Genomic DNA, 26,335 nt, shown 5'->3' on the forward strand with positions numbered 1-26,335 from the left:
TCGTTACTAAATTACGACTGTGTGTGTGCCAAATATCTCAACAGAATATTCAAAACAGTGGCGGCTCGTGATTTTTACAATAGGGGAGGCTATACCTAACTAAAATATCTAGACAAATTTGCATTAGCAAAAAAATACGCCAAAAAATGTAATTTAAGTCCCCATTTTTTGACCATTTTTTATTTACATTTCATAATATCATCCTAATTCATAATTTCATGATATCATATCATTTTAAAAATAGTTAGCTTAATTGTAAAAGTTTAATACCAAAGTTTGTGTCGTTTAGTTGTTAACAATTCCATCTATTTGTAAATAGATACCTATGCATATCAAAATAAATACAGATTTGAAGTTTTGCAGTCCATACATAACGAAGCTTCAAATTTTTTAAGGTAACATCCTGATCATAACAAGACCAGGGCATTAAGCAACACCACACTGTTGGGAGAAACGATGGGAGGAATTCCTCGAACATCCCTTAGGATATTCAAAAGAAAAACATCCACCGTTCCATCCATCAGAATGGTGCCCTGCCCGACTGCTCAGCCCTGGGTTCGTTCCCTGTTCATTCTTCCTTCACACCCATCCCAGAAAAGGTACAGGAAATAAAAAGTCTACCTAATCATTTTTAAATACGCTATTTATTGAAATATAAAAAAAACTTAACAAAAATCATTTTTATTGTATACTGATGATAACCAAGTTAATTTTCTAAGCCCGTGACCGAGACCCCGCTGGTAATCGGTACAAAAGTTATAAAGGTAAAAATTTACTCAGCTTTAAGTCCTTCCGTTACAGTTCCTAAAGGAGGTCCCCAATCCCTGTAGAATTTGTCGTCGCCGGTAGTTAAGGGAAGTCTAGGGCTACGTTGTTGGGCTGTCTTGTCTCTGTAGGGCTGTCTTGTTTAATTTATTCTACTGCATCAGGATACGGTTGTAAGCTAATTCGCTCTCCAAGGTAGCGGTAGAAGGTTTTCTTTTCCAGGTGCTTGATTAAAATCTTCTTCCCGAGGTAGGGGCTAGAAAAATTCAAACAAGGATCAGTTTTCTCCCAAAAGAAAAGCCCGATCAGAAATAAAGCTGAGTATTGTGAGAAACACGATCTCAGCAAAATCTCTGACCACGGCGTGGTATTATTAAAAATAAAAAGAAACGGAAAGAATTCTATCAATAAAATATTATAACTATGTACAGGAAATAAAGTAATATACTATAATATACCAGAGAAAAATAAATAAAATTATACAAGTTTTTAAGCTTTATTTCAAGGAGAAATAGGTATTTGCTGTGCAAAAGAAATCAGTGAAAAACTTTGGCTAAAACTAGATAATCAAACTTACCCATTGTTTAACGGCCTACACACAAACACGATAATGTATGCCTTATTGTGCCTGATTTACGTGGCAATGGCAAAAGGGAGCTAGTACAAATTTTTATCGCATTAAATAGCTTCGAAGAGATGTACTAATTGACTTGACGGTAGTAGGGTCGCTTCTAGAAATATATAGTCCGAGGGACAAATACCAAGCGGAGCTTGGTGTAGCGTTCAATCGGCTAATTGAAACGTTACACTCAACTGAATTTTTTTAATTCTAAACGCGGCCTACTGCGAATTCAAAAACACGATAAATTACCGATATTTTGCTTTGAGTTAGAGATATCGGAAAAAGTTATTTGAGCAAGTTGTTCCAAATATTATTATAACCCCACATACCAAATTTCATAACAAAATTCGCACTTTTAGATTTTTCATTATTTTTAGTCAGGACCCTAAAATTCGTTGCCCCGAGACGCACGCAACGGAGCCGAGAAGCTACTCTGCCTCCCTTGGTATATCTCCGGGCAGCGTGTGATGGCACCGTGACCGTAGATGCCACTGTTAGGAGACCGGGTCTCCTTAAACGCCTGCTGCGCTGCACGGAGCATTAGCAACGGAGACTGCGGGCTTCTCGGCTCCGTGCTTGCATCTCGGGATAACCCAGGGTCCTGCCTACACTAATATGTAATAAAACTGAGACGCGATCATGCGTTCTAATGCTAATGCTCCGTACGTATGGATAATTAGTGATAATATGGAATTTACACGTTGTATAATAGTGAGAGTGATTGTTGTTTTCGCGATTCATGATAAACAAAACAGTGTAGAGTGTGTAAAAAATTTATGGGGAGGCTGAGCCTCCCTTGCCTCCTCTGACGAGCCGCCACTGATTCAAAATTAAAGCTGCAATCTTGGAACGCGATTTCCGTTTTGATATATGACGTGCTGATGTAGCCTCTTAAGCCTGGATGCATTAGTTAAATTGCTCCGTTCTTACTCCTTTATTCCCACTTTCCCCCAAGCCTTCGTGCAGGCGCCCTCTACAGGAGTATTTTCAATTTTCACTTCCAATCCAAATCCAAACCACAACACTTTTTTCTATGATCCAAACCAAAAACCCAAGCCAAAAACCAAACTTATACCGCAGAATAAATCAGAGTTGCCAGATTGGGGTATTTCCCCCCATTTTTGGGGTAATTTGAAAGCGTCTGGGGGAATTTTTATAAGCAGAAATGGTTGGGGGATTTTTTGGGGGAAGAATTAATGGTTGGGGGATTTTTGGGGGAAGAATTATGGACGCACACGGTAAATTAAATTTGTGAATGTACATAGAAAGAACTGTATATTCTACTCTCATATAATCGAAGATGATAGAACATATGAATTATTTCAGCGCCCTCTGTTGATAAGTAGTATAATTTTGGTTTACTGTTCTCTACATTTGAGTACTACCGTGTATTACTCGTACTACTACTGCTATTAATTAATTAGCTTTGTTTGCGGAGACAGTCCATGACTGGTTTCTGACTGATTCGCATGCGCAGTTCCGTTTTTAAGGGCTTGAAAACGGAACTGCGCATGCGTATGAGTCAGAAACTAGTCATGGACTGTCTCCGCGAACAAAGCTATTAAAATTCGGCAAAAATTTAAATTTGGGGGAATTTTAGTTTAAAAGTGGGGGATTTAGAAAATCGCATCTGGCAACTCTGGAATAAATAACAACCACATTTACTCTGTATTCTGTGCTTATACCAAACCAATAAACCATCAAGAAATAAAAAAAAATAATGCTGCATAAGCATACCCATACCACAGAATAACTAACCATACAGAAGCGAAACTCAGGCCCAAAATGGTAACATAATTTTCATGCTCATGTGTCAACGTAACTGGTATAACCTCACTTTTAGACTCACAGTGACAGTTGTTTTTAGTTAAATTTTATATTTATATATGTTTTATTTTATAGTTTATTTATATTTTATAGTTAAATTTTATATTTCAAAATTAATTAATAACTACTTGTTAAAAATATCACATCATATGAATTGGTCTATTCCTTAGAACATCAAGTTCCATTCTGTAACTAGGGCTCAAGGTCAAATATTTCGGTTCCCACACAATCAATGGAAACGACAGTCAGTTTCGCTTCTGTATGGTTAGTTATTCTGTGCCCATACCGTACCGTTCTTTTATAATAAAAATATTATGCGTTATCGTTATATTTTCTTAGTGTGAGCGACTTTTATGTGTAAAATTATTATTGGAATTCATAAAATCAAGTGTACTAATCAAATGGAAGTTAAACAAGAAATTAGTGCGGAAACATGTAAAATAGAAATAGAGTATAATGACTTGGATGATTCCCTTTTGGATGGTTTTAAATGTGAAATTAAGGATGAATCTAATAGGCAAAATACATATGATTCTTTAGACTTGAAGGAATGTCCTATAAATACTGACATAGAACAACATGGAAATAAACTCGACCCATCTGAAGAAGACCAAAAAACTGAAAAAGGTTAGTAATTAATATTAATATTTATTTTACTAATATTTATTAATTTTTAATAACATATTTAGCAGTATAAAAAATAACTTCTTCACAATGTTATTGGATTTTTTCGTTGATTGAAATATTACACTGGTAATTACACCAGTGTAATATTTCAATCAACGGTTTTTTGTTGATTTGAATTTGTCATTGTAGTAGGCATTAACTCAATGCTAAAAAGCCCTTAAGCTTGAAAACTTAACAAGGGCTTACCTCAAAGCTCGGTGCTAGCTCCTTTATTATTTAACCTTTATACAGCAGATATACCCATAGATATATTATACTCTAGATTGCGCCTTACGATCTTAAAATGGGTGACGGTTGCGACAGAGATAAATGAGCCTATTTGGTCGGTAGTCTCTTTCTAATTCAAGGGGAGTATCGACGACGTCACTATCCTACTCTATCGACGAGTATTTTAGATGATTTGACAGTTCGAGCGGATGGCAACGAGAACTGGTCGTTTGTCTTCGGACGTGGATAATCCTGGTTCGAATCCCATACCAATCTTTGCTTTTTTTATTTTTTATTTAATCAATATTGCGTTTATTAGATATTATTATATCTCTAAAATAAATCTAAGCAAAGAAATATATAACAAATAAGAAAAACTGTGTAGGTACCTATAGATTTTTAAAAATATAAAAGCCAGTTATTTTTTTAATAAGTTAATGGTACAATAGTATAAAGTAATTGTTAAAAATATTCGTACAAATTACCAATAATTAATATCAACATAATGTACCATGATCGATTTATTAATTGAATCGGTCATTTCAAAAACAACACGAGACACGAGTCACATATTCCTAATTTTACAGAAGAGCAAAGAAAACTACCTATATAGTCGAAAGATGGATGAAATGGATGACATCAAAATTCAGAGTTATATTGTAGTTTTGTTCCTAATGTTTTTACTGGACTGGTGTCGTTTTTGCACACAACGTTTATCTTAAAGGAGTCTGTTCCTCTCAAAAAGCTAGTTTCTGAAAATTGTGGACTTTGCTGTTTTTGAAATGACCGATTCAATTATAAGTAATTAGATATTATTTTTATTTATGAAACTATTATTACAATTTTTTAAAAAGGTAGAAGCAATACAAACCTTATTCACGTCATTCGAATAAGGCCGAATTTATATTAATAACGAATGACTTATTTTACAAATAATTATGTATTCCAATATTAACTTACTATACATACATTTATTATCTGCTAGATTTACTTAGGTCCATTTTTCAGATGTAAAAATATCTAATAAACGCAATATTGATTAAATTAAAAATAAAAAAGGTAAAGTTGGTATGGGATTCGAACCACGATTATCCATGTCCGAAGTCCAAAGACCATTTCTCGTCACCACCCGCTCGAACTGTCAATACATAATACTCGATAAAGTGGGATAGTCACGTCGTCGATATTCCCCTTAAATTAAAAAGAGACTACCGACCAAATAGGCTCATTTATCTCTGTCGCAACCGTCACCCATTTTAAGATCGTAAGGCGCAATCTAGAGTATTATAAATCTATGGATATACCTGAAACAAAACCATGAAAATTCGATTATGCTGATGACCTGGCCATTGGCTTTCAAGATAATAGTAAAAAAGCAAGAGAATGGGCTCTAAACGAAGACCTAACTAAACTAAGTAACAACTTTAAGAACTGGCACTTACGTCCTAACCCAAGCAAAACTGAAACCAGGGGGAATCAACTTGCGGGCGATACTCTCAATGTAACTCTAAATGATACAGCTATCAAACATAACAACCCCAAATATCTAGGCGTCACACTTGATAGAACACTCACCTTCAAAAGTCATCTTACAAATGCAGCGGGTAAACTGAGAACAAGAAACAGTATAATAACAAAACTTGCTGGAACATCTTGGGGTGCTTCTGCAGATACATTTACTTCAGACCTGTGCTCTAGCTTTGGTTTTTTCAGTGGCAGAATATTGTGCACCAGTATGACTGAATAGTGCACATACAAACAAACTCAATGTCCATCTTAATCAAACCATGAGGATAGTCACTGGAAGAATAAAATCAACCCCAGTGAGATGGCTGCCTACTTTGAGCAATATTGCTCCACCAGATCTACACTGTACAGCAGCATTAGTGAGAGAGTACCAGAAAATTGTAGGCAACATACAATTACCAATCCATTAAGACATACCAGAATCTCAAATATCAGCAACTGAGATCTAGAAATCCTCCAGTCAGGTCTACCTGAAGAATTGGTGATTCCTATGATATGCATAGGCAATGGTGCCAACAACAGAATCAGACTATATTCAGATATCCACCCTAACTCCGAGTTTCATTGGATCAAACTTGCCCCTGTCCACCTGGGTGAGGCTTAATCGCATATGTACCGGTCATGGTAAATGTGCTGATACGCTGTTCAAATGGGGTCCTGCAGAAAGTCCACAGTGCGATTGCGGATCATATACACAGACCATTATGTTTCAGACTGCCTAAATCGTGCCTACTGTGGAAACCTCCAGGAGTTTGTGGAATGTTCCCCAGAAGCATTTGAATGGAAGTACCTAAATTGGACATTAATATTTAGTTTCATTCATTCGATTTTAGCCTTTGAATAATATTAATATTATATTTGTGTATTTATCGTACTGTAGAAGTCCATACGCTGAATAAAAAAATAAATAATTAACTGGGATAGTTATAAAGAAAAAGAGAAACAGTGTAGCCGGTAGTTGCTGTGGTAAATACCAGGTGGACCAAAAGTCAGTCAACAAGTCAACACTAGTGTTGCCAGGCCCGATTTGTTTTTAATCGGTACATAAGCAAAAACAAATCGGGATTTAGGGTTGTAGATCGGGATAAATAAACAACAATAGCCCAGTAAATGACTGTTTTGGGTGTAATTTTCAGAGTCAACTCCGAATTGCATGAATATTTGGTTTTAGGTTCTACTTACTGTCTACTTCAAAGTTGAACTTGTACCGTTGGTTGCTTTTACTTGGGTGGTGACAGTTACAGTTACCCCTTCTCGGGGGTAAAAACGCGCGTTTAAAGTAAGTAACAAAATGGATCAACTGACTAACTCTAAAAAACTTTTGTTCTATATAATTTTTAAACTAAGTCAATACTTTTCGAGTAATTTTATCGAAAAAAATATTCTTAGCAAAAATGTAGCTTTTAAAAAAGCAAAAAAAATTGTATGTTCAGAAAGTCTATAAAACCAGTAAAAGCAAAGTTGTAGCTCATCAAAAATACGTTCTTATTCGTCAAATTCCAAATCGAATTTTTCAACTTGAAATAACCAAAAAATTAAGCAATTTTCGAGTAAAATTTTATTAAAACTTTTTAAAGTGTTTAAAAGAATCTTTAATTTTGTTTTATATAAAAGTCTCTAGCATTAAAACTAAGCGAGTTACACTCAAAATAAAGTTGGCTCCTTTTTTCGGTAAAAAAAAATCGTGAAAATTTTCCCCTATTTAGCACCGTAAATAGAATTAATTGTTACCGCTTTACGATGTACTTTATATGTGTATTGTTTATACGATCTATAAGGTTTACCGGTTGGGAGTGCTTAGTTTTGAAAAAAAAATTCCTAAAATATTGGAAAATGCCCTTTTGTCAAAATAACTTAAAAAGTATTAGGGATACTAAAAATCTCAAGGTCGTTCAGGCCTTTTCAATCATGTAAAAAATACATAAGTAAAGTAAATTGTTTGTAAAATTAATTTCATTTGGGGTGCTAAGTAGGGGCAGATTTTCACATTTTTTTACCAAAAAAAAGGAGTCAACTTGATTTTGAGCATAACCCTCTTAGTTTTGATGCTAGAAACTTTTTTAAAACATAAAAATAAAGCTCTATTAAAATAGTTTTAATTGGTTTTTCCCGAAAAGTGCTTAATTTCTTGGTTATTTCACGTTGAAATATTTGATTTGGAATTTGACGAATAAGAACGTATTTTTCATGAGCTACAACTTTGCATTTGATGGGTCTATAGACTTTATGAGTTCACAATTTTTTTCATTTTTTTATATTATACTACATTTTTGCTAAGAATATTTTTTTCGATCAAATACTTACTTTTTGAGTTATTTGAGAAAATCGCCTGAAAACGGGATTTTTTTGTCGAAAAATAAACATTTTCAATCGTAAATAACTCGAAAAGTATTAACTAAGTTAAAATTCTATAGAACTAAAATTGCTTAGAATTAGTCAATTTATCCATCTCCGGACTTATTTTAAACGCGCGGTTTTTCACCCCCAAGTAGGGGTGACTGTCACCTCCCGAGTAAAAGCAACCAACGGCACAAGCCGTTCAAATTTTTATGCAATTCGGCGTTGATCCTGAAAATTACATGGTATCGCCGTATTTCCAGTTCATTTACTGGACTACAAGGTGTTTCTATAATCTGTATTTAATCCTACATAATCATAATAATCAGACGAAATTACAAAAAGAATAGTAGATTAAGTAAATTATTTATTTTTTAATAAAATTATATTTTTCATTCAATTTTGCCGCTTTTAGGAGTGCCTTGTTTTTATAACATAATTATAAAATTCGCTGCAAGTCCTCCTGAAATTGGTTTTCGTGGGTGAAAATCGGGACATTTAGTGTCCCGATCAGGTACAAATCGGTACGCGTCTCCAGACCCCCGGGGGGTCTGGAGACGTCCCGCGCAAATCGGGACACCTGGTAACGCTAGTCAACACCATAAAAAAAAGTCAAGCGCAAATTTGCCGCTTCTCCAAGAAAATATATCATGCTCTGTGAGAGGCAAATGATTAGTATTCTTTTGTCGTTTGTAGCAACTACATCGAGATGGCAGCTCAGCTCTGTAAAAAGTACACGATAGCCGAACGCGTGTGCCTTTTGTCAGGTTACCTACATTACAATGGCAACTATAACACTATTTTTGAAGAGTTTGCGGCACAGCATCCCACCAGACCTGTTCCTGGTGAATTCACCAGATTTGATGCACTGTGATTTTGCCTTGTGGGGAGTACTTAAAGATAAAGTTTTTGCCACCCCAATTCGGGATATGCCAGGATATGCAACGCTTAAAAGACAGGATTGGAGAAAAATTTAAAGTTCTCCGTGCCAACTTGGAATTCTGTAGAAAGACTTGTTTCACTGTGCAAGCGTTGCCAAAAATATATTGATAAAGGTGGTTTACATTTTGAACATAAAATGTAAAGCATGCATGTTTTTGTACCTACTTATTTACGATAAACAAATGTTTTTTTCTACAGTTATTTTTGCTTTTATTAATATATGTACAAAACGATTAACTGACTTTTAGTCCACTTTGTACATATATTTTTTTTATTTGGCAACAGCGCTTTACTGCTAAACGGTAACGAAAAAACTAATATATGAAGAAAAATTTATTGAATTTGTTTGCCGTCAAGATTTTACTTTTGCGTTATGATGTCATTAAATCTATGACGTGCATGCCTAATTGTTTGACTTTTAGTTTACTCATATAATTAGAGGAATATTAGTATTCTGGAATGCTATTTACAGTTTTGAAAATACCTTACCTTTTTTGAATAAAAATTCCCAAAATCATCATGACTCCATACTACAACTTATTGCAATGAACAATCATTTGTAAAAAATGAAATATTTATTCTGTTTTTATAAAAATATTTATTACAAATAAAAGTTACAAATAGAGGTTAATATGAAATAGTCGGGTAATGTGGAATACATGTTATAATCAAATAAAAAAATCATATTTTAGATTATATGCTAGTCATTACTGCTTCTACTTTATTTACAAAAATCAAGCCCATAATATTTTTTCTCTGCTCCGGTACAATCAAGGTGGGCCCACAAAGAACAGTTTAAGCATTGAATCCAAATCCCTCCTTGTTCATCTTCGGAGAATTTTTCATTACAGAAGATACAGAGTCTTTTTTTCTGGATTTTTAGCTAGCTATACTTCTAGAAATAGGTATAATCTGTTCGCTAAACTCGGACACAACTTTCTAGTGATTTTAGTAAGGAATTTTGCCAATTTTGGCAAATTTGGTCAAAAACAAAAAAATTACGGACTAAAATCACTAGCCAGTTTTGTCTGAGTTTAGCGAACCGACTATACAGTTGAGTCCGCGAGTCTTTACCCGTGCGTCATTAATACCTGGTGTGATAAAACACATACTTTTTATTTAGCATCATTCTCTTCCACGCATGAAATTAATGACAAAACAGCTGCCGTCCGTTATTTTTATGAACGATTTAGACTCAGTGTATTGAAAAGAGATAGATACAAAGAAAGACGATTGGGGATGTCTTCACATATTTTAAGTACAATTTCTGACGTTTTGGTTTGTTTACTTTTGTGGCTGTCAGTTGTTGAATTTTTTGCTGTTATTTTGTCGAATTTTTGCATTTTGAAGTTTTTTATAGTGTACAAACAGTTGTTTTCACAACTAATTTTATATTGGAGTTAGAAATTTTGTAATAAGTTTATGTTATTTTACGATAAATTTTGACAACCTACACAGCTAACCTCATTGTTGACACAGTTGAATACTTGTGTTTAAGGTTCCGCCAAAGTGAATAAAATAACAAAAAGAAAATATGTTATTGAATTTTTTTAAAAATTGTTTATTTATTTATTAATCAATGATAATAAAATAATTTCTTAAGCTACTTCAAATGTAGCTGTAATTATACATCAAAATTTTAAAGCAAAACTTAAATGTGACATTATATTTATTTGATAACGTCAAATTTTATAATAACCCGTGATCGGAATAATATCCATTTGCCGTTGCGTTTAGTAAATTTCCGACTTATTTCGTATGCTTTAAATGATGACGCACGGGTAAAGACTCGCGGACTCAACTGTACCTACTATACCATAATAACACGAGGCGTTAAGAACCGCTATGAATTCCACGATTTTATTGGTTAGAACTACCCACGTGATATCTGTGTTCGTATTGGCACATTGGTCAGAGAATTAAGTAATAAAGACAAATGACAAATCAGCTGTGATGGAATTTTTATTTTGATGTAAATAAATATTATTACTGATAATATTTATAAGCAGAATTATTGTACTGCATCTTGCACCTACAGTGACTCACAGCCTCAATTCTGAAATGATACAGTCGCTACTCAATAAAACTAGCTTGTGTCAGTGACTCAATATTAGAAAAAAGTTACATACTGAAAGTAAGTTAATAACTACAAGTCCTCTAAAATAGCATAAGCTATGTTTTGGATTTCAAATATACCATACTTAAATAACAATAATCCTTTAATTATTTTGTGTATGATTTTGATATCAGCTAAAATGATATAAACTTTTAAAGGAGAATATTAATAAAGAAAACAAAACTCCTTATTGCTTATTTCTTTGGCTGATAGAAGATTTATTTCTTGCAGTTCAGCTATGTAGATTATTATTTTGTAATATCAGTCTAATTGTTTCAGGGTTACATCTTTTTCCAAACTGTCTTTCCACCTCATCTCTCAAATTTGGTGCACTTTTTTGGGATTATTTGCTATTTCTCTGACAATACATCTTAGCTATTAGGACTTTGGAGACGGCTGCTCTGAAAAGTTCGTTTGATGTACATCCGTACCATTCTCTCAGGTTGCGCAGCCACGATATTCTGTGTCTCCCTACGCTTCTTTTTCCTTGAATCTTTCCCTGCATAATGAGTTGGAGCAAGTTGTTTTGGCCCATACATGGCAACATTTTTCATACGAATTTCTAGTTACATACAACCTATCTTTTCATGTCGTAAGGCCAAACCCAGTTATACCAGGAAATTGGCTCAGGCCATAGCATTATTCTCTACATATAAAAACTTAAGAAAGTGTGTCCTTTTAGGTGACACAACGAGCCATGTGTATTTTTTTCGGTACACAGTGTTGAGGACAGTGTGTATCTAAAAGGATTCACTGGCGCTGAGGGTGTTAATTATTGCATATTTGAAACCCAAAACATAGCTTATGCTATTTTAGAAGACTCATACTAACTTACCTACTTTCAGTATGTAAGTTTTTTCTAATAAATATTGAGCCACTGACACAAGTAGCTTTATTGAGTAGTGACTGCATCATTAAGCTGTGAGCCCCTGTATATGTTTATCGGTCGTGGCCTAGCTACACATTAAAATTGTTTCATTGATCATTCCCTGCTTTGCTTTCTTCAGCGTGCACACTGATTTTTGTACAGCAGCTTTTGTAGCCAATAGTTACTCTTGTCTGTTTTCTAGATTTTTCCTAATCAGGACTTGATTTCTTTTTGGTTTGTTACTGTCTCCCTTCTACAATAGAGAGAGAGTTTGGGGCTTATTATTTGTTAAAGTGTTGGAATGCTTGTGGGTTTTGATATATGTACCTACTACCACAACTCTCAATACAAAATTTGATCAAACTAAACTGATAGTGACCACTAGATTTTTATAATTTGAACAAACTGCAGTTGTGACGTCACTTCATGAGTTTGCTCAAACTGTTTGATCAAATTATTTGATAGTGAAACCACGACTTTAAGGATTTAAGTAACATCAATTTAATTTGCAATAAAAAAGATCATGAAGATTTGACGATGCTTGTAAATACATACACCCGATTTAGATAATTTAAGTGACAGCAATGTTTAGATTGTTTTGTCAAATATACCTACATGCAACAAAAAATTTAATCATAATTTGCATAAAAAAATTGAAGTGTTTTAAAAGTTTCAATATGTAAAAACATTGAACCACAGAAATAGGTCTGGATCCCCCGTATGAAAAAAAAGTTGATTAATAGCAAGCTGAAAATTTGTTAATAGCTTAAGGGTGTCTAGTCGGATAAACTTTGATATATGGGAACACTGGAACAGGGGCAGTTTTAATTGTGGAACAGGTTAAAAATTTGGAACGGTCACACCACGAAAATGACACATTTATTTTGTCCGACAGAACAGACTTAAACTCTCCAAACAGAGATTAAACTCTCATGCAAAAATCAGACTGCTATTTATCACCTGTCATAATTCCTGTCATTTGACATATTCTACATGTTCCACTCATTAAAACGCCCATTTGGTGAAAAATAGCAGTCTGATTTTTGCATGAGAGTTTAACCTTCGGAGTACGAAGACTGGGTCAAGCGTGACCCGAAATTCACTTATTTCTTAATATTTTTAAATTTTTTTACAAATCCGATTGATCGTAAGTTCTCCTTATTTGTTTCAATCTATTTTTTCGTATATAATTCGTGAACATGCAAATTACAGTTTTTCCTCTATGTAACATCTATGATGCCGGGTCAGTCCTGACCCGGTCTTCGGATTTCGAAGAATATTTTCAATATGTTTGTAGGTACACGTAAATCGCAGCCGTCTCTGTTTACGGGTATACGTATTCCAATATATGGCCGGAGCGAATTTACCTCTGCCCGTTTTCTGTAAGGTATTAAAATCTGGCCGTCGGAGCGAACTAGTATATGCCCATGGGGAACCATCTTAAAAAATTTAAATACAATAATTTGGGATTATAATTGTTATGTTTGTTTTTTGTTGAATTAAAAATATTGTTTAATAATACTGACTATTTAAAACATCCTTATAAATAAAATGAGAATGGGTCACGCTTGACCCATCATCGTAAACTAAGTAAGTCAAATAATCTCCGTACTCCGAAGGTTAATCTCTGTTCGAAGAGTTTAAGTCTGTTCTGTTGGACAAAATACATGTGCCGTTTTCGTGGTCTGACCGTTCCAAATTTTTAACCTGTTCCACAATTAAAACTTCCCCTGTTCCAGTGTTCCCATATATCAAAGTTTGTCCGACTAGACACCCTTAAGCTATTAACAAATTTTCAGCTTGCTATTAATCAACTTTTTTTTCATACGCGGGATCCAGACCTAAAACGGTTTTTCTCCACAAAGAAACAAAAATCGTAGCAACATATTAATAAGTGATACGCTTAAAAATCCAAATGTAAATGAAATATGAAATTTCAGACTTTTTAAAAGGACACAAGAAACAACATGCCCTATATTTCACAAAATGCCGAAGAAAATCATAATTATATAATATAACGTATAATTTCCCCCTAAATTACTTTTCCCCATATCCAGTATATTTACTTTATGTAAATTATCTGTTTTTAATTTTCATGCATTTATAATTTAATTTACAAGATCTATTCTAGTGCTGCTGTGTTTGTATTGAACAACTGAAATAAATTAAAAGAATATTATTATTATACAATACAATAATTGTTTATATTTTTTATGAGATAAAAAGAAATTTTTTATGAGACTAGGTATAGTCTAGAAAGAAGACTAGTAGAAACGAATAAATAGTGTTTTTTTAATCAATACCTACTGTTTTTCAATATTGATTTTCTACCACACTTTTATTTCTATCATAAAAATTGTCAATTGTAAGATAAACAAGAAATATTTATCCATTATCCTCGGTCAGCAGACTTGTTTTCTTGAAACGACACTTTGCATACAATATTGGTATTTAAATATCCCGCTCTGTCATTCTTAATCATTTGACCAATACGAACACAGATATCACGTGGGTAGTTCTAACCAATAAAATCTTGGAATTCATAGCGGTTATTAACGCTTCGTCATAATAACTGACACGCCATCTTGGAAAAATATCCTTTAAACTGATGGACAAAACACTATTAGCTAACAAACGACCAAGCTATGCAAAACTACACTTCTTTTACTTTACATTCTTATTAACCTCCAATGTTTAAATCAAATGTCTAGTAGTAGATTAAAATGTTTAAAAAATGGCCTGCAAAAACTTTTGAAGGTAACAAAACAAACTTTTTTCTGTAGCTCGTTGTACAGCAACAACAAGCGGTCAACTCTGGCTGCATAACATAATGGGAGTATTATTCGGTAATTCATGGAATTTTCACACGGTGGCAGTACCTAACAGTAGTGATGTTGATTATAGTTACTTTCGTTCGAGTATTCGTTACAAATCGTTACTTTTGTATCAAGTAATCATTTACATTATTCGTTACTTTGATTACTATGATTACTTTTGTATTTGAGTACCGGTACCAGTAATCATATCGAGAATCGTATTTCTCAGTAGGTAGGTATTTTGTATAGGTATTCCGATATAACAACGGACACCGATCTGTTTAAGGGATAAAAATAATTTGATTATTATGATTACTTTTGTTACTTTTGTATTTGAGTACCGGTAATCATATCGAGAATCGTATTTGTCAGTAGGTAGGTATTTTGTATAGGTATAGATATAGATCTAGATAAAAATATAGGGTTCTCGCATTCGATCTTCGTTAATGACATACATCTTTGTTATACCTACCTCTGTTTCATCTTCTATCTTCTCGTCACCCCTCACAGTGTGAGGCTCTGAGACTCACACCCTTAAAACACTTCATACCGATAACAGTATTCGATAACACTCGTAAAATATCGGTCCCGTCCGTTACTCGCTGGGATACGATTGGTATAAAGTAATCAAATGTACTGGTTGTAGATACAATAGTCGTTACTCACTCTTGATACGATTGGTATTACTTGTCAAATATAGGAAAAAGTTTAAAAATCTTACAATCGCCATGCGGTGTTATGGCGATTGTGAGATTCTCAAACTCTTTCCTATATTTGACAAGTATACGAAGTAATCAGAATAATCAAAGTAGATACAATAGTCGTTACTTGCTCTGATACGATTAGTACGAAGTAATCAAAGTAACGATTTGCCTCTCTGTATAGTAGAGTACTTTGTAACGAATAAATACTTTTTCAATATATCTACCTATTATTTATGTTATGGTATATAATATGAACGATTTGCCTCTCTGTATAGTAGAGTACTTTGTAACGAATAAATACTTTTTCAATATATCTACCTATTATTTATGTTATGGTATATAATATGGTATTCCATATTTCCCGACTATTCCATAGTACCCTACTCTCCTCTACATTAAAGTTGGTTTCTATTTTAGGTTATCTCCAAAATAAAAACAAAATGGAGATTACAGAGAAACTCATTGAAGATTCGTCTTACCAAGGAAATGTTATGACTGGCAAAAGATCTTATAAATGTGAAATTTGTTTTAAGCAATTTGATAGAGCACGTACTTTCAAAGAGCATTGTAGAACACACACGGGAGAAAAACCTCACAAGTGTGAGATTTGTTTCAAGCAATTTAATAGAGAAAGTTCTTTCAGACAGCATTTAAAAACACACACTCGAGAAAAACCTCACAAGTGCGACATTTGTTTTAAGCAATTTAATGGAGCAGGTACTTTAAAACAGCATTTAAGAGTACACACTGGAGAAAAACCTCACAAGTGTGACATTTGTTTTAAGCAATTTAATGGAGCAGGTACTTTAAAACAGCATTTAAGAGTACACACTGGAGAAAAACCTCACAAGTGTGAAATTTGTTTTAAGCAATTTAATAGATCAGGTAATTTCAAAGAGCATTTGAGAGTGCACACCGGCGAAAAACCTTACAAGTGCGAAATTTGTTTTAAGCAATTTAGTCAAGCAGGTACTTTAAAACGGCATTTAAGAACGCACACTGGAGAAAAACCTCTGAAGTGCGAGATTTGTTTTAAACAATTTGTTACGGCAAGTTATTTCAAAGTGCATTTGAGAACACACACTGAAGAAAAACCATACAAGTGTGAAATCTGTTTTAAGCAATTTAGTCATGCAGGTACTTTAAAAGAGCATTTAAGAACACACACCGGAGAAAAACCTCATAAGTGTGAGATTTGTTTTAAGCAGTTTTTTACGGCAAGTAATTTCAAAGTGCATTTAAGAGTACACACCGGAGAAAAACCATACAAGTGTGAAACTTGCTTAAAACAATTTCGTTTTGCAAGTGATTTCAAAAAACATTTAAGAACGCACACTTAGGGCAGTCAATGAGGGTATTTGGCTCCGAATTCCATCCTACTACATCGATTTACTTAATATTTTCACAGTAAGTAGGGAATAGTTTGTACAGTAAGGGAAAAAACTCCTTACTGCATAATATAGTATGTATCAAAAGATGTATATAATTTTAAATAATTTCAGTTGTTACAAAAGATATTGTTTCTAAATATGCAAACAAAACGAAGGTTGATTAATGCATTTTTGTTTGTGTAACCTCGTAGAGACTCACGTATAATATTACTTTTCAAAGTCCAAATTATAAGGAGATATAAATAGCCCACAGAGGGATTGATAAGAGGATTATTATTATTATAGTATTGTTATTATTCAGATCGTTAATATGCTAGTGAGCCGTCCTGCGAGAAGGGTGTCCTAAAGGACCACCCCGCGAAACAACATCTTAGTAACCTTTTGTTGATTGATGTAAATCGTAAATAAAGTTATAAAGTTAGAGTCAGTGTTTCAACTCGACGTTTCAACCCCGCAAGATTATCATGGCAATCTACCCACGTAACAATAGCAACATAACATGGCCCTTAGCCCTTTAAACCTGGACAGCTGAGACGACAGGAAGCTGAGAAGTAGAATATGGGAAATAACCAAAACAAAGAGAAGGAGGAGCAAGTATTTATAAACCAGGCGGACAACAGCGGAGGCACCACAGCTACCAAAGAAAAGGGATACGATAATATCTGTTCCAGAAATATTGGGAATAGTAACATTTGCCCTAGTATTCATATTCGTCGTATGGTTGATGTATAGACAATGGAGAAGGCAGCTGGAACGACAGATCCGACGAGAGGTGACTAGATCAACGGAACTGCTGAGAGTGGATACCCAGTTTCCAGGAACAGCCACCCTTCTGGTTCCCACCCCTTCTCGGGGATGGAACATTTTTTGGTTAAAATATGCCACGGAAGTGGCTAGAGAACCTGATTTTAAGCAAATACTGTTCTATAATTTTTTTTTGAAAACTCGATATTTTTTGAGTTATGCGTGGTTGAAAATTTTCCATTTTCCTTGAAAAATAACACCTTTGCGAACGGGTTTTTGCGAATACATTAAAAACTATGCATCTAACGAAAAAAACTATATAAAATATTTTTGTAGCTTATAAAAAAACAAAGAGATTCGTTCCTTAATAAATCTTCTAGTTATAACACAAAAAGAGATATGGTAGGTGAGAAGAGTTTGTTTTTTTGTTGCATGCTCAAATCGATGTATTCAACTTGAAATAACAGAGAAACGGTCGATTTTAGGTGTAGAATAATAATAATACCTTATAGTGATTGAAAAGACTATTAACACGAGCTATATTAAATGTCGATTACATTTAAGGGGGTATGGTTTGAAATATTTAATTTTTTTTATTATTTCAAACAAAAGTGCATACTTTCAAGAATACTCTCTGAAAATTTCAAAATAATCGGAGTAAAATTACCAGAGATACAGCGTGTTGAATATCCCTACCTTCGACTCACTTTGCCGCGACTTCGCGCCAGCACGCTTGAGCGTAGTGAGAAACGTTAAACAACTGTTCGCCTTATCTTTTGTAGATTACTCCTCGATTCAAAAAACATATTCCAATGTGCATCACTTTACGATTTGGCAGACAAATAACAAGATGAAGATGCAGTTGTCAAAACTTTAAACGCATTTTTCTCAAAACTGCTTTTTCAAATGCGGTGGACATTGTAACTGAAAAACTACTCATCCGATCTACCTGATATGTTGCATAGATTTTCTTAAGACATTTCATGAGGTAACAACGTCGAGATATTTTACTTTTTTTGCTTATTTTTTGTTCAACAATAATAAATCTGTTGATTTTCACAAAATTTTTACCAAAAATTTCATTTTTTTGATTTCTGAGTGATACCAAAAATTCAAAAATCATTAGAAATAAAAAACCTCGACGTTGTGACCTCGCGAAACTCATAAGCTAATTAAATCTTTTTGAATTTTTTGTTTCGTATGATCTAGTGACGAGTTCTGATGTCCACCGCAAAATCCATTTTTTGTGAGCTGCCTGTCAAAATTTGTCACCAATGGCTTACTTTTCAATATTTTGGATTGCATTTTTTTCTAAATATTCTTTAACTTGTACTTAATATGTTTATTTAATTTAAAAATAAAATAATTGTACCATAGCTTCGAAAAAAATTCACCCCCCCCCCTTAAACTAAGCGAGATATGCTGCAAAAAATGTATGACTAATGTACTTTAAGAAATAATTACACTTTTATAAAAAAGAACTTTTTTATAATAAAACGTTTTTATTATTTATAGGAGAGAATATAAAATAATTTGACGATATAAAATGCTTAAAATTCCAAAAGTCACACTATAATAAAAAAGTACTTTTTATAATAACACGGTTTTGTTGTATAATATAGGATACAATATGTTGCGAAAGAATAAAATATGAATTTTTAGTAGGTGTATTAACTGTTAAAATTATAATTCCAAAAATTACACTAGTATAAAAAAGTACTTTTTATAATACCACGGTTGTTTAAAATGGTATACTCGTATATACCTAATATTTATATATAATAATTATCTTATAAAATACGAATTTTAAGTATATCAACTTTTAATTATTTATTAAAAAAATTAAAGAAAGATACGCAACAGCCGTGTTCGAACTAGGGAACTCTCGGTCTGCAGTCTAATGCCACTGACCCACCATCAATTTGTAGATATCGATTTATTAACGTACTTTAAAATATTGCATTAGCCACATTTTTAAAATAGTTTGAAATAAAAAAAATCGATTTATCCATTCAGGGTGATTGATTAGTGGGGAAAAGCTCCGTAGATCCGTTATAGTAATAGATAGCAATAAAAGTTAATAACAAAAATTGTAGCCAACTTTGATTACAGATTGATAATCAGTAATCGTAAATTGTCAGTTTTAGACAATTCAGTCATGGTTTACCTAAAATTTGGAAAGGTTTAGATCCGTAATTAATAATTTACTCTGAAAAATGAAAATATCTCAAAAACTAATAAATTTAGACATAGGGAATGATATATATAAATTAAAGTAAGGTAATAGTACTTTTAGATAGGGATATAAAATACAGGGTGTTTCATTTAAAATTACTGAGAAAATAATGTACTTGCGTTTTGACTCACCCTGTATTAAATATAAAGAAAATCAGGAATATCAATCATTTATGAAAATTTTGACAATAATTAAAAAAATATATTGCAAGTAATATATTGCCGTTGTGTTTATTTTTATTTATACAGGGAGTTGAACTTGTTACGATTTTCATATAAAATTTGTTATAACTTTGTAAATACCCTGTATAACATACCAATCCTTTATATTTTTGTAATGGAGAAGTTAGGAAGATTTCGAATATAAAATAAAATATAGGGTGTTCCATTTAAAAAAACATAAGTTTGATCTGCCTCTATGTTATCGAACACCCTGTAAAATTCTAACTAATTTTGTAATGTGAAGCTCAAAGTTGGCTACAATTTTTGTTATTAACTTTTATCGCTATCCATTACTATAACGGATCTACGGAGCTTTACCCTACTAATCAATCACCCTGTATAATAGCAGTTAAATATTTCATTGTTAGCTAGTTCAAAGCTATTCTGAAAATTTCGAGTGCATAGGTAGTCTAGAACTATTTTTAAAATGGATTACAAAATTTGCGGAGTCCGTGACACCGACCAAGCCAAGTATATAAAAACGTTTTAAAATGAGAAGTATATTTAACCCCTTATCCACGAAAATGCATCGTTTTCCTTCTACAGTACTTTTTATTATAGTGTTATTTTTATGTTCAAAAAGTTGGACGGATTTAAAATGAATGGTTGTTGAAAAAAATAAGATCAAATTATAGAGCCCATTTTTAAAGTTTCTTAAAAATCTTCTTTTTTCTCCATGTAACTCGAAAATGACAAGAGATACGAAAAAAGATACCACACAAAAATGTAGGGTTTTTTAGATGAAAATTTTGGTTTTATTTTTCTTTCTGTATCTCTAATCATTTTCAAGTTACATGGAGAAAAGAAGATTTTTAAGAAAATTCAAAAATGCATTCTTTAATTTGATCTTATTTTTTTTTCAAAAACCATTTTATCAAAAACACGTCCAAGTTTTTGAACATAGAAGTAATACTATAATAAACTGTATTGTAGAAGGAAAACGATGCGTTTAAATTCTGGTGGATGGGGGTTAAATATATTTCTCATTTTTTCTTAAAATACTTTAGTCATCCATTTTTTTTGCAGGATATCTCGCTTAGTTTGAATGTAATCGATCTTTAATGTTGCTCATTTTAAAGGTCTTTTCAAGCCTTACAAAAAATATTAGTAGCATTATACACCTAAAATCGACCGTTTCTCTGTTCACCGACCACATCTCTTTTTGTATTATAACTAGAGGATTTAGGATTTATGAAGGAACGAGTCGCTTTGGATTTTTATAGGCTACAAAAATGTTTTATGTAGTTTTTTAGTTAGATGTATGGTTTTTAAGGTATTCGCAAAAATCAGTTCAAAAAGGTGTTATGTTTCAGTGAAATGCCTAATTTTCAACCACGATTAAATCAAAATGTACTTACTGAGTTTTCAAAAAAAAAAAAAATTATAGAACAGTTTTTGCTTAGAATTAGGTTCTCTAGCCACTTCCGTGGTTATTTTAACCAAAAAAATTTCCACCCCCAAGATAAAAGCACACATCGGCATAGGGTAGACTTTGAATTAGGAGATAAATAGAGGCTATTCCTAAAATTTCATTAAAATCCATGCAGTAGGATGAAATTCGGAGGCATTATTCTATTCTTGCTCCCATTGACTGGCGAAACTAGAGAAAAACCTCATACATGAATCGATTATTTCTGAAAGGGCCTAAGTGCCATTTCGGCCATTTTCTTTTTAATATGTAAATTAATTATTGGCCAAAATCGTAGCATTTGGTGCAGAAAATAACTAATTTCAATTATTCTTGAGTTGCATTTCTGCGTGAGAAAATAAAGTCGACTTTGCACTACATGATTTATCATATGATTTGGCCCATGACGAGCCGCATGACAATGCTTATGATAAAACACAATGCTTATGAATGACAAATCACACAGTGTAAACATGTAAATTTCACTTGATGACCAAATCATATGACAAATCACATGATAAATCATGTATGGTTTGTTTAGCAGTAAATGGTTGACTTCAATTAGTGCGGTCGTAAATATTATTAAATTTATCTGACCTGGCCCATTGTTAAGACCCACCCGGAGCGATAAGCAACCGAGGTAGACAGAGTTGGTTTTTTGACAATTAACACTGACTAGACGGTACTGCTATAATAAAGCAAAGAATCCACAAAATTTTCAATAATTATTACAACGACAAAAACAAAAAACGGATGTAAAATATTTTGCTTTGCCTTATATACCCGAAATTAATGTTTTCAAATGAGTTTTAAAATAAATTAAATCTATTTTAATTGCTAAGATTATAGAAAAACAAACATTCAAACATATTTATATTTTACCTGAAACCGGGCCTTTTATACTATTGAAGTACCAGTACAAGTATTGACCATTGAAGTCAATCATTTACTGCTAAACGTACCATAATTTAAAGTCGACTTATTGGTTCAGTGCAGAAAGGACCTAAGTAAACTAACTTACCCCTTTAAGAAATAAATATTAAAATGTGTGTCTTGCTGTATTTGACTTTGCGCTCTATTTTGGCGACAAGTTTTATACGAATTTAAAAGATAATGTTAAAGAGTCACGATAGGGACGACGTGGTAAGGCTCACATTTGAGTATGTATATGCAAAATGTCCATCTACCACATATACCTGTACAAGAAGTCTTCTATAAGACTTAATTAACGGTTAATGTATTTTGTATACATAATCTTAAAACAAAAAAAAAATCTTGTTTCTATATTAATCGCGAAGGACAGGCCAATAAGGGCCCTAATGAAGTTTGCACCTTTTTGCTTGATTATATTTATAAAATATAATATACCACCCAACATAAAAGAGTTAAAACTTTATTCTGATAACTGCTCTGGGCAAAATAAGAACCAAGCTGTTATAAGATTATGTTTGGCCCTTACAGATATAAAATTGAACATTATTCTCCCATTAGAGGGCACTCCTTGCCATGCGACAGGGATTTTAGTGTCATAAAAAGATACTTAAAAAAACTGACAGAATATTTGAAATTCATAAGTACACAGAAATTATTGTTAATTCGGGAGCCAAAAGCTAATTTACTGTAACAGACGTTAAAACTAGTGAAATTCTAGATTTTTAGCTATGGTGGCCTAAGTATTATAAAACGACAAGCCTGTCTACTGAATCTCAAAAAAGAAATGTTATTCGATCTCAAAAAACTTCTTTTGCAATTTCGATCTTTAATTAGTATGTATATAGCTCCGAAACTCCAGGTTATGTAAGCAGTGCCGCGCCAGCACGTGTTAGCGCCTGTGTGCAAAACATTTAATGGCGCCCAAAAATATGCATTTTTATTAAAATCGTCTCGTTAAATTTATTAAACAATGTGAATACAAATGAACAATTATTTATTGTAACCAAACAAAAATAACTAAAAATTCTCATATATGCAACAGGAAAATAAACTAATTAAAAATTAACTAAGTTAAAATAATTAAGTAAAAATAAATCTTTAGCGTATCTACAGATACAGGTAAACATGAAAATAAATATCTATTTCAGAAAAAATTCACTTTCGCGCCTTCTGTTTGGAAAATCTTTTTATAACATGGTGAATATCATCTAATATTGACGACTCTATTCGATAGAGATCTTCTTCTTCTTTTGGTGCCTATTCGTTTCGAATATTGGCGATCATTCTGGCTATAATTATTTTATTAACTGATGCTTAAAATATATTAGTTGCTGTTGTGGAGAACCATTTCCTCAGGTTCTTTAACCATAATATTCTTCTTTTCCCAATTCCTCGCTTTCCGAATACTTTTCCTTGAAGGATTACCTTCAGTAATCTGTATTTAGTGCCCTTCATGTCAATTGCGACATATATGCATGTCGGTTGATTAAGAGATAGCATTTGATCGGGTACAGCATGCCAAAATAATGTAAATACTAAAAGAAACAGGAATTAACAACCAAGATCTCAAAATAATTAGAAACATTTACTGGAATCAGACTGCAAACCACAGAGTTAAAGGAGAACACACCGAATACGTGAAAATCATGCGTGTCGTCATTATTTAATTCTTTTAACAAAGGCTGCAGCTGTATAATTCATATATTTCTTCAAACAAATCGTCTCCATTTATATGTAGATGATCATTAAATCTCAGTTTTTTTTTCCAAATTTCTACACAAAAGTTTTATTGTGAGTTTTCTGTAATGTCGTTCAAATTATGTAAAAATTTGAAAACAGTAACATGATTTTTCATCCAACTTTGTATGACATTTTATGATCCAAAATCGGTTCGTCTTTATGTTCGTAATCGAACTGTCAGCTTTTTTCCGAAGCCGTAACTGTGTAGTTGGTTGATAACTGGGCTCCACATCCAATTTATCTGCAGTTTCATTTGCTGTAGTAATAATATCATTTAATTTGCTATCTGTCCGAAACTCGAGCAACAATTGTTTTATTTCTTGTAAAGCATATTATTCATTGTTTTTGATTGAAAAATTTTGCTAACGAAGTTAACTTTCATCAGAACTTTATACCGTAGGTATGTAGAGCATATGAATGTAAATGTTCATATTTTATCTCCTGAACATCTAGATTGATATTTTGAATCACGATCTTTATCCGAATGTGTTATATGACATAAAGCATAACTAAATTTCTTCCAAAATTTGGTATGGCTTTAAAACATCAATTCTGCTGGACCAGTTTGTATTAGATAAATGCTTTAAAGCCAGACTTGCAAAGTGTTGTTTTATGGTATCCCAACGTTTGGTAGAATCTGAAGAAAAAAAATGGGTAAGTGTTTTGACCCGCCTAAAATTTTTGAAAATTCTTGAAAACTCTAGTGGCGCCCCTTACTTGCTGGCGCCTGTGTGCACCGCACACATTGCACACGTAGACAGCGCGGCCGTGTATGTAAGGGCATCGGAATATATTAATAGCATTTTTCTTGTTAATCACTTCCATTTTGCTTTACCGAAACACATTAACCAATTTAATATCGAATGGTCCAAAGTTCAAAATACCAGCATATCCTGAAGACATGGTGCCAATTTTGGAAACAAAAATAGATCATTTGCAAAGCGTTAACCAGTGAGTACCAGAAGGTAAGCAGGAGTTTTAAGTCAACATAATAAATTCCTGGAAGACCAGGAAATCCAAAGCGAAAGCATCTTAATAGAATTGAAAACCATTTTTTTTCGATTTTGTTTTAAAGTCTGTAAAAATAATGTTTTATTTCTATGTTTTATATTATATTATTACTTTAATTTTAGTTGAATATATTTTTGTGGCTGTTTTTCACAATAAAATTACAATATTAGGGGATTATTTTAAAACCTAAAAAATTATATTTGTTTTATAAAATGTACCTATATTTCTGAAAGGACCAAGTTAATTTTTTTGAAAAATCTGGACAATAAAGAAAATCCAAAATTCTAGATTGATTTGATTAACATACCGATTATATATACCGAAGTATACTAATGAAAAAAAGAATAAAAATGTTAAAATATCAAGAGTTAAAAAATAAACATTTTACTGTTTTTCTCAAAATTTCTTATATCACTTAGTCCCTTTAAGAAATAATTGTCATACATGGAAAACAGGTCAGTAAAGGAACGTGTTTTCAAATTTTCTCTCAAATCACTCAACCATACGACAGTGCCATAGATTAGTCAACAAAATAAAAGAGAGCCTAGAAGGGAAACAAATCTGTATGTGTCGTTCATTGTCAAAGTGGTATAACTCCATTAAATGGAATTTGTAGATACTATATCATTTTTTGTAAATTGATGTACAAGAAAAAAATTAAAGTCTTTATTGAGCTATTTACATTTATTATTCATTATAACACAAAGTTTCTGTTTATAAGTATAAAACAAAAAAATAAATTGTATTCTGTGGTAAAAATAAAATACATTTTTTGGGAGTTACTTACTTATTCCTCTTCACTGCATGCGGAGCATAGGGCGTCAACTCTCTGCCTCCATTCTGGCGTATCCTTTGCACTGATATTTATTTCTGCCCAGGTTTTCCCCAATAGCATTAATTTCTTTCTCGACACTTTTTTTCCACGTTTCTACGGATCTATCTGGTCTTCTCTTTCCATGTGGTGTATATTCTAGGGCTTACCTCGCTGTGTTTGTATCAGGTCTCATTAGTGTGTGCCCCATCCAACTCCATTTCCTTTTGCATATTGTCTTAGATATAGGTTCCTGAGTACTGCCCAAGTAGTTAAATTTCTGTACCGTTTCTAATTCCGTGCCTCCTAGTAATATTCACATTTGTCTTGGTGTATTTATTTTCATTATCTTAGTTTTTCTGACGTTTATGTTGAGTCCGATCTTCTTCCCTGCCTCTGCTACTTTTTCAGTTTTGCGTTGC

General features: G+C 32.8%; 1 protein-coding gene and 1 long non-coding RNA gene across 2 annotated transcripts; one reads left to right on the forward strand and one right to left on the reverse strand.

Moving 5' to 3' along the window:
* Positions 1-625: 625 nt before the first annotated feature.
* LOC126892094 (uncharacterized) lies at positions 626-2,204 on the reverse strand. The gene is made up of 2 exons (XR_007700674.1): positions 1,343-2,204; positions 626-1,021 (listed from the first exon to the last, which is right to left on the reverse strand). It is a non-coding gene; the product is annotated as an uncharacterized LOC126892094 (long non-coding RNA).
* An 868-nt stretch (positions 2,205-3,072) lies between these two features.
* LOC114336847 (zinc finger protein 501-like) lies at positions 3,073-25,271 on the forward strand. The gene is made up of 2 exons (XM_028287235.2): positions 3,073-3,841; positions 15,836-25,271. The coding sequence occupies exons 1-2, from the start codon at positions 3,568-3,570 to the stop codon at positions 16,756-16,758; spliced, it is 1,197 nt and encodes a 398-aa protein (XP_028143036.2). The 5' UTR covers positions 3,073-3,567; the 3' UTR covers positions 16,759-25,271.
* The last annotated feature ends 1,064 nt before the right edge of the window (positions 25,272-26,335 follow it).

The sequence above is a fragment of the Diabrotica virgifera genome, chromosome 9, assembly GCF_917563875.1.
Source record: "Diabrotica virgifera virgifera chromosome 9, PGI_DIABVI_V3a".
Classification (NCBI taxonomy): domain Eukaryota; kingdom Metazoa; phylum Arthropoda; class Insecta; order Coleoptera; family Chrysomelidae; genus Diabrotica; species Diabrotica virgifera.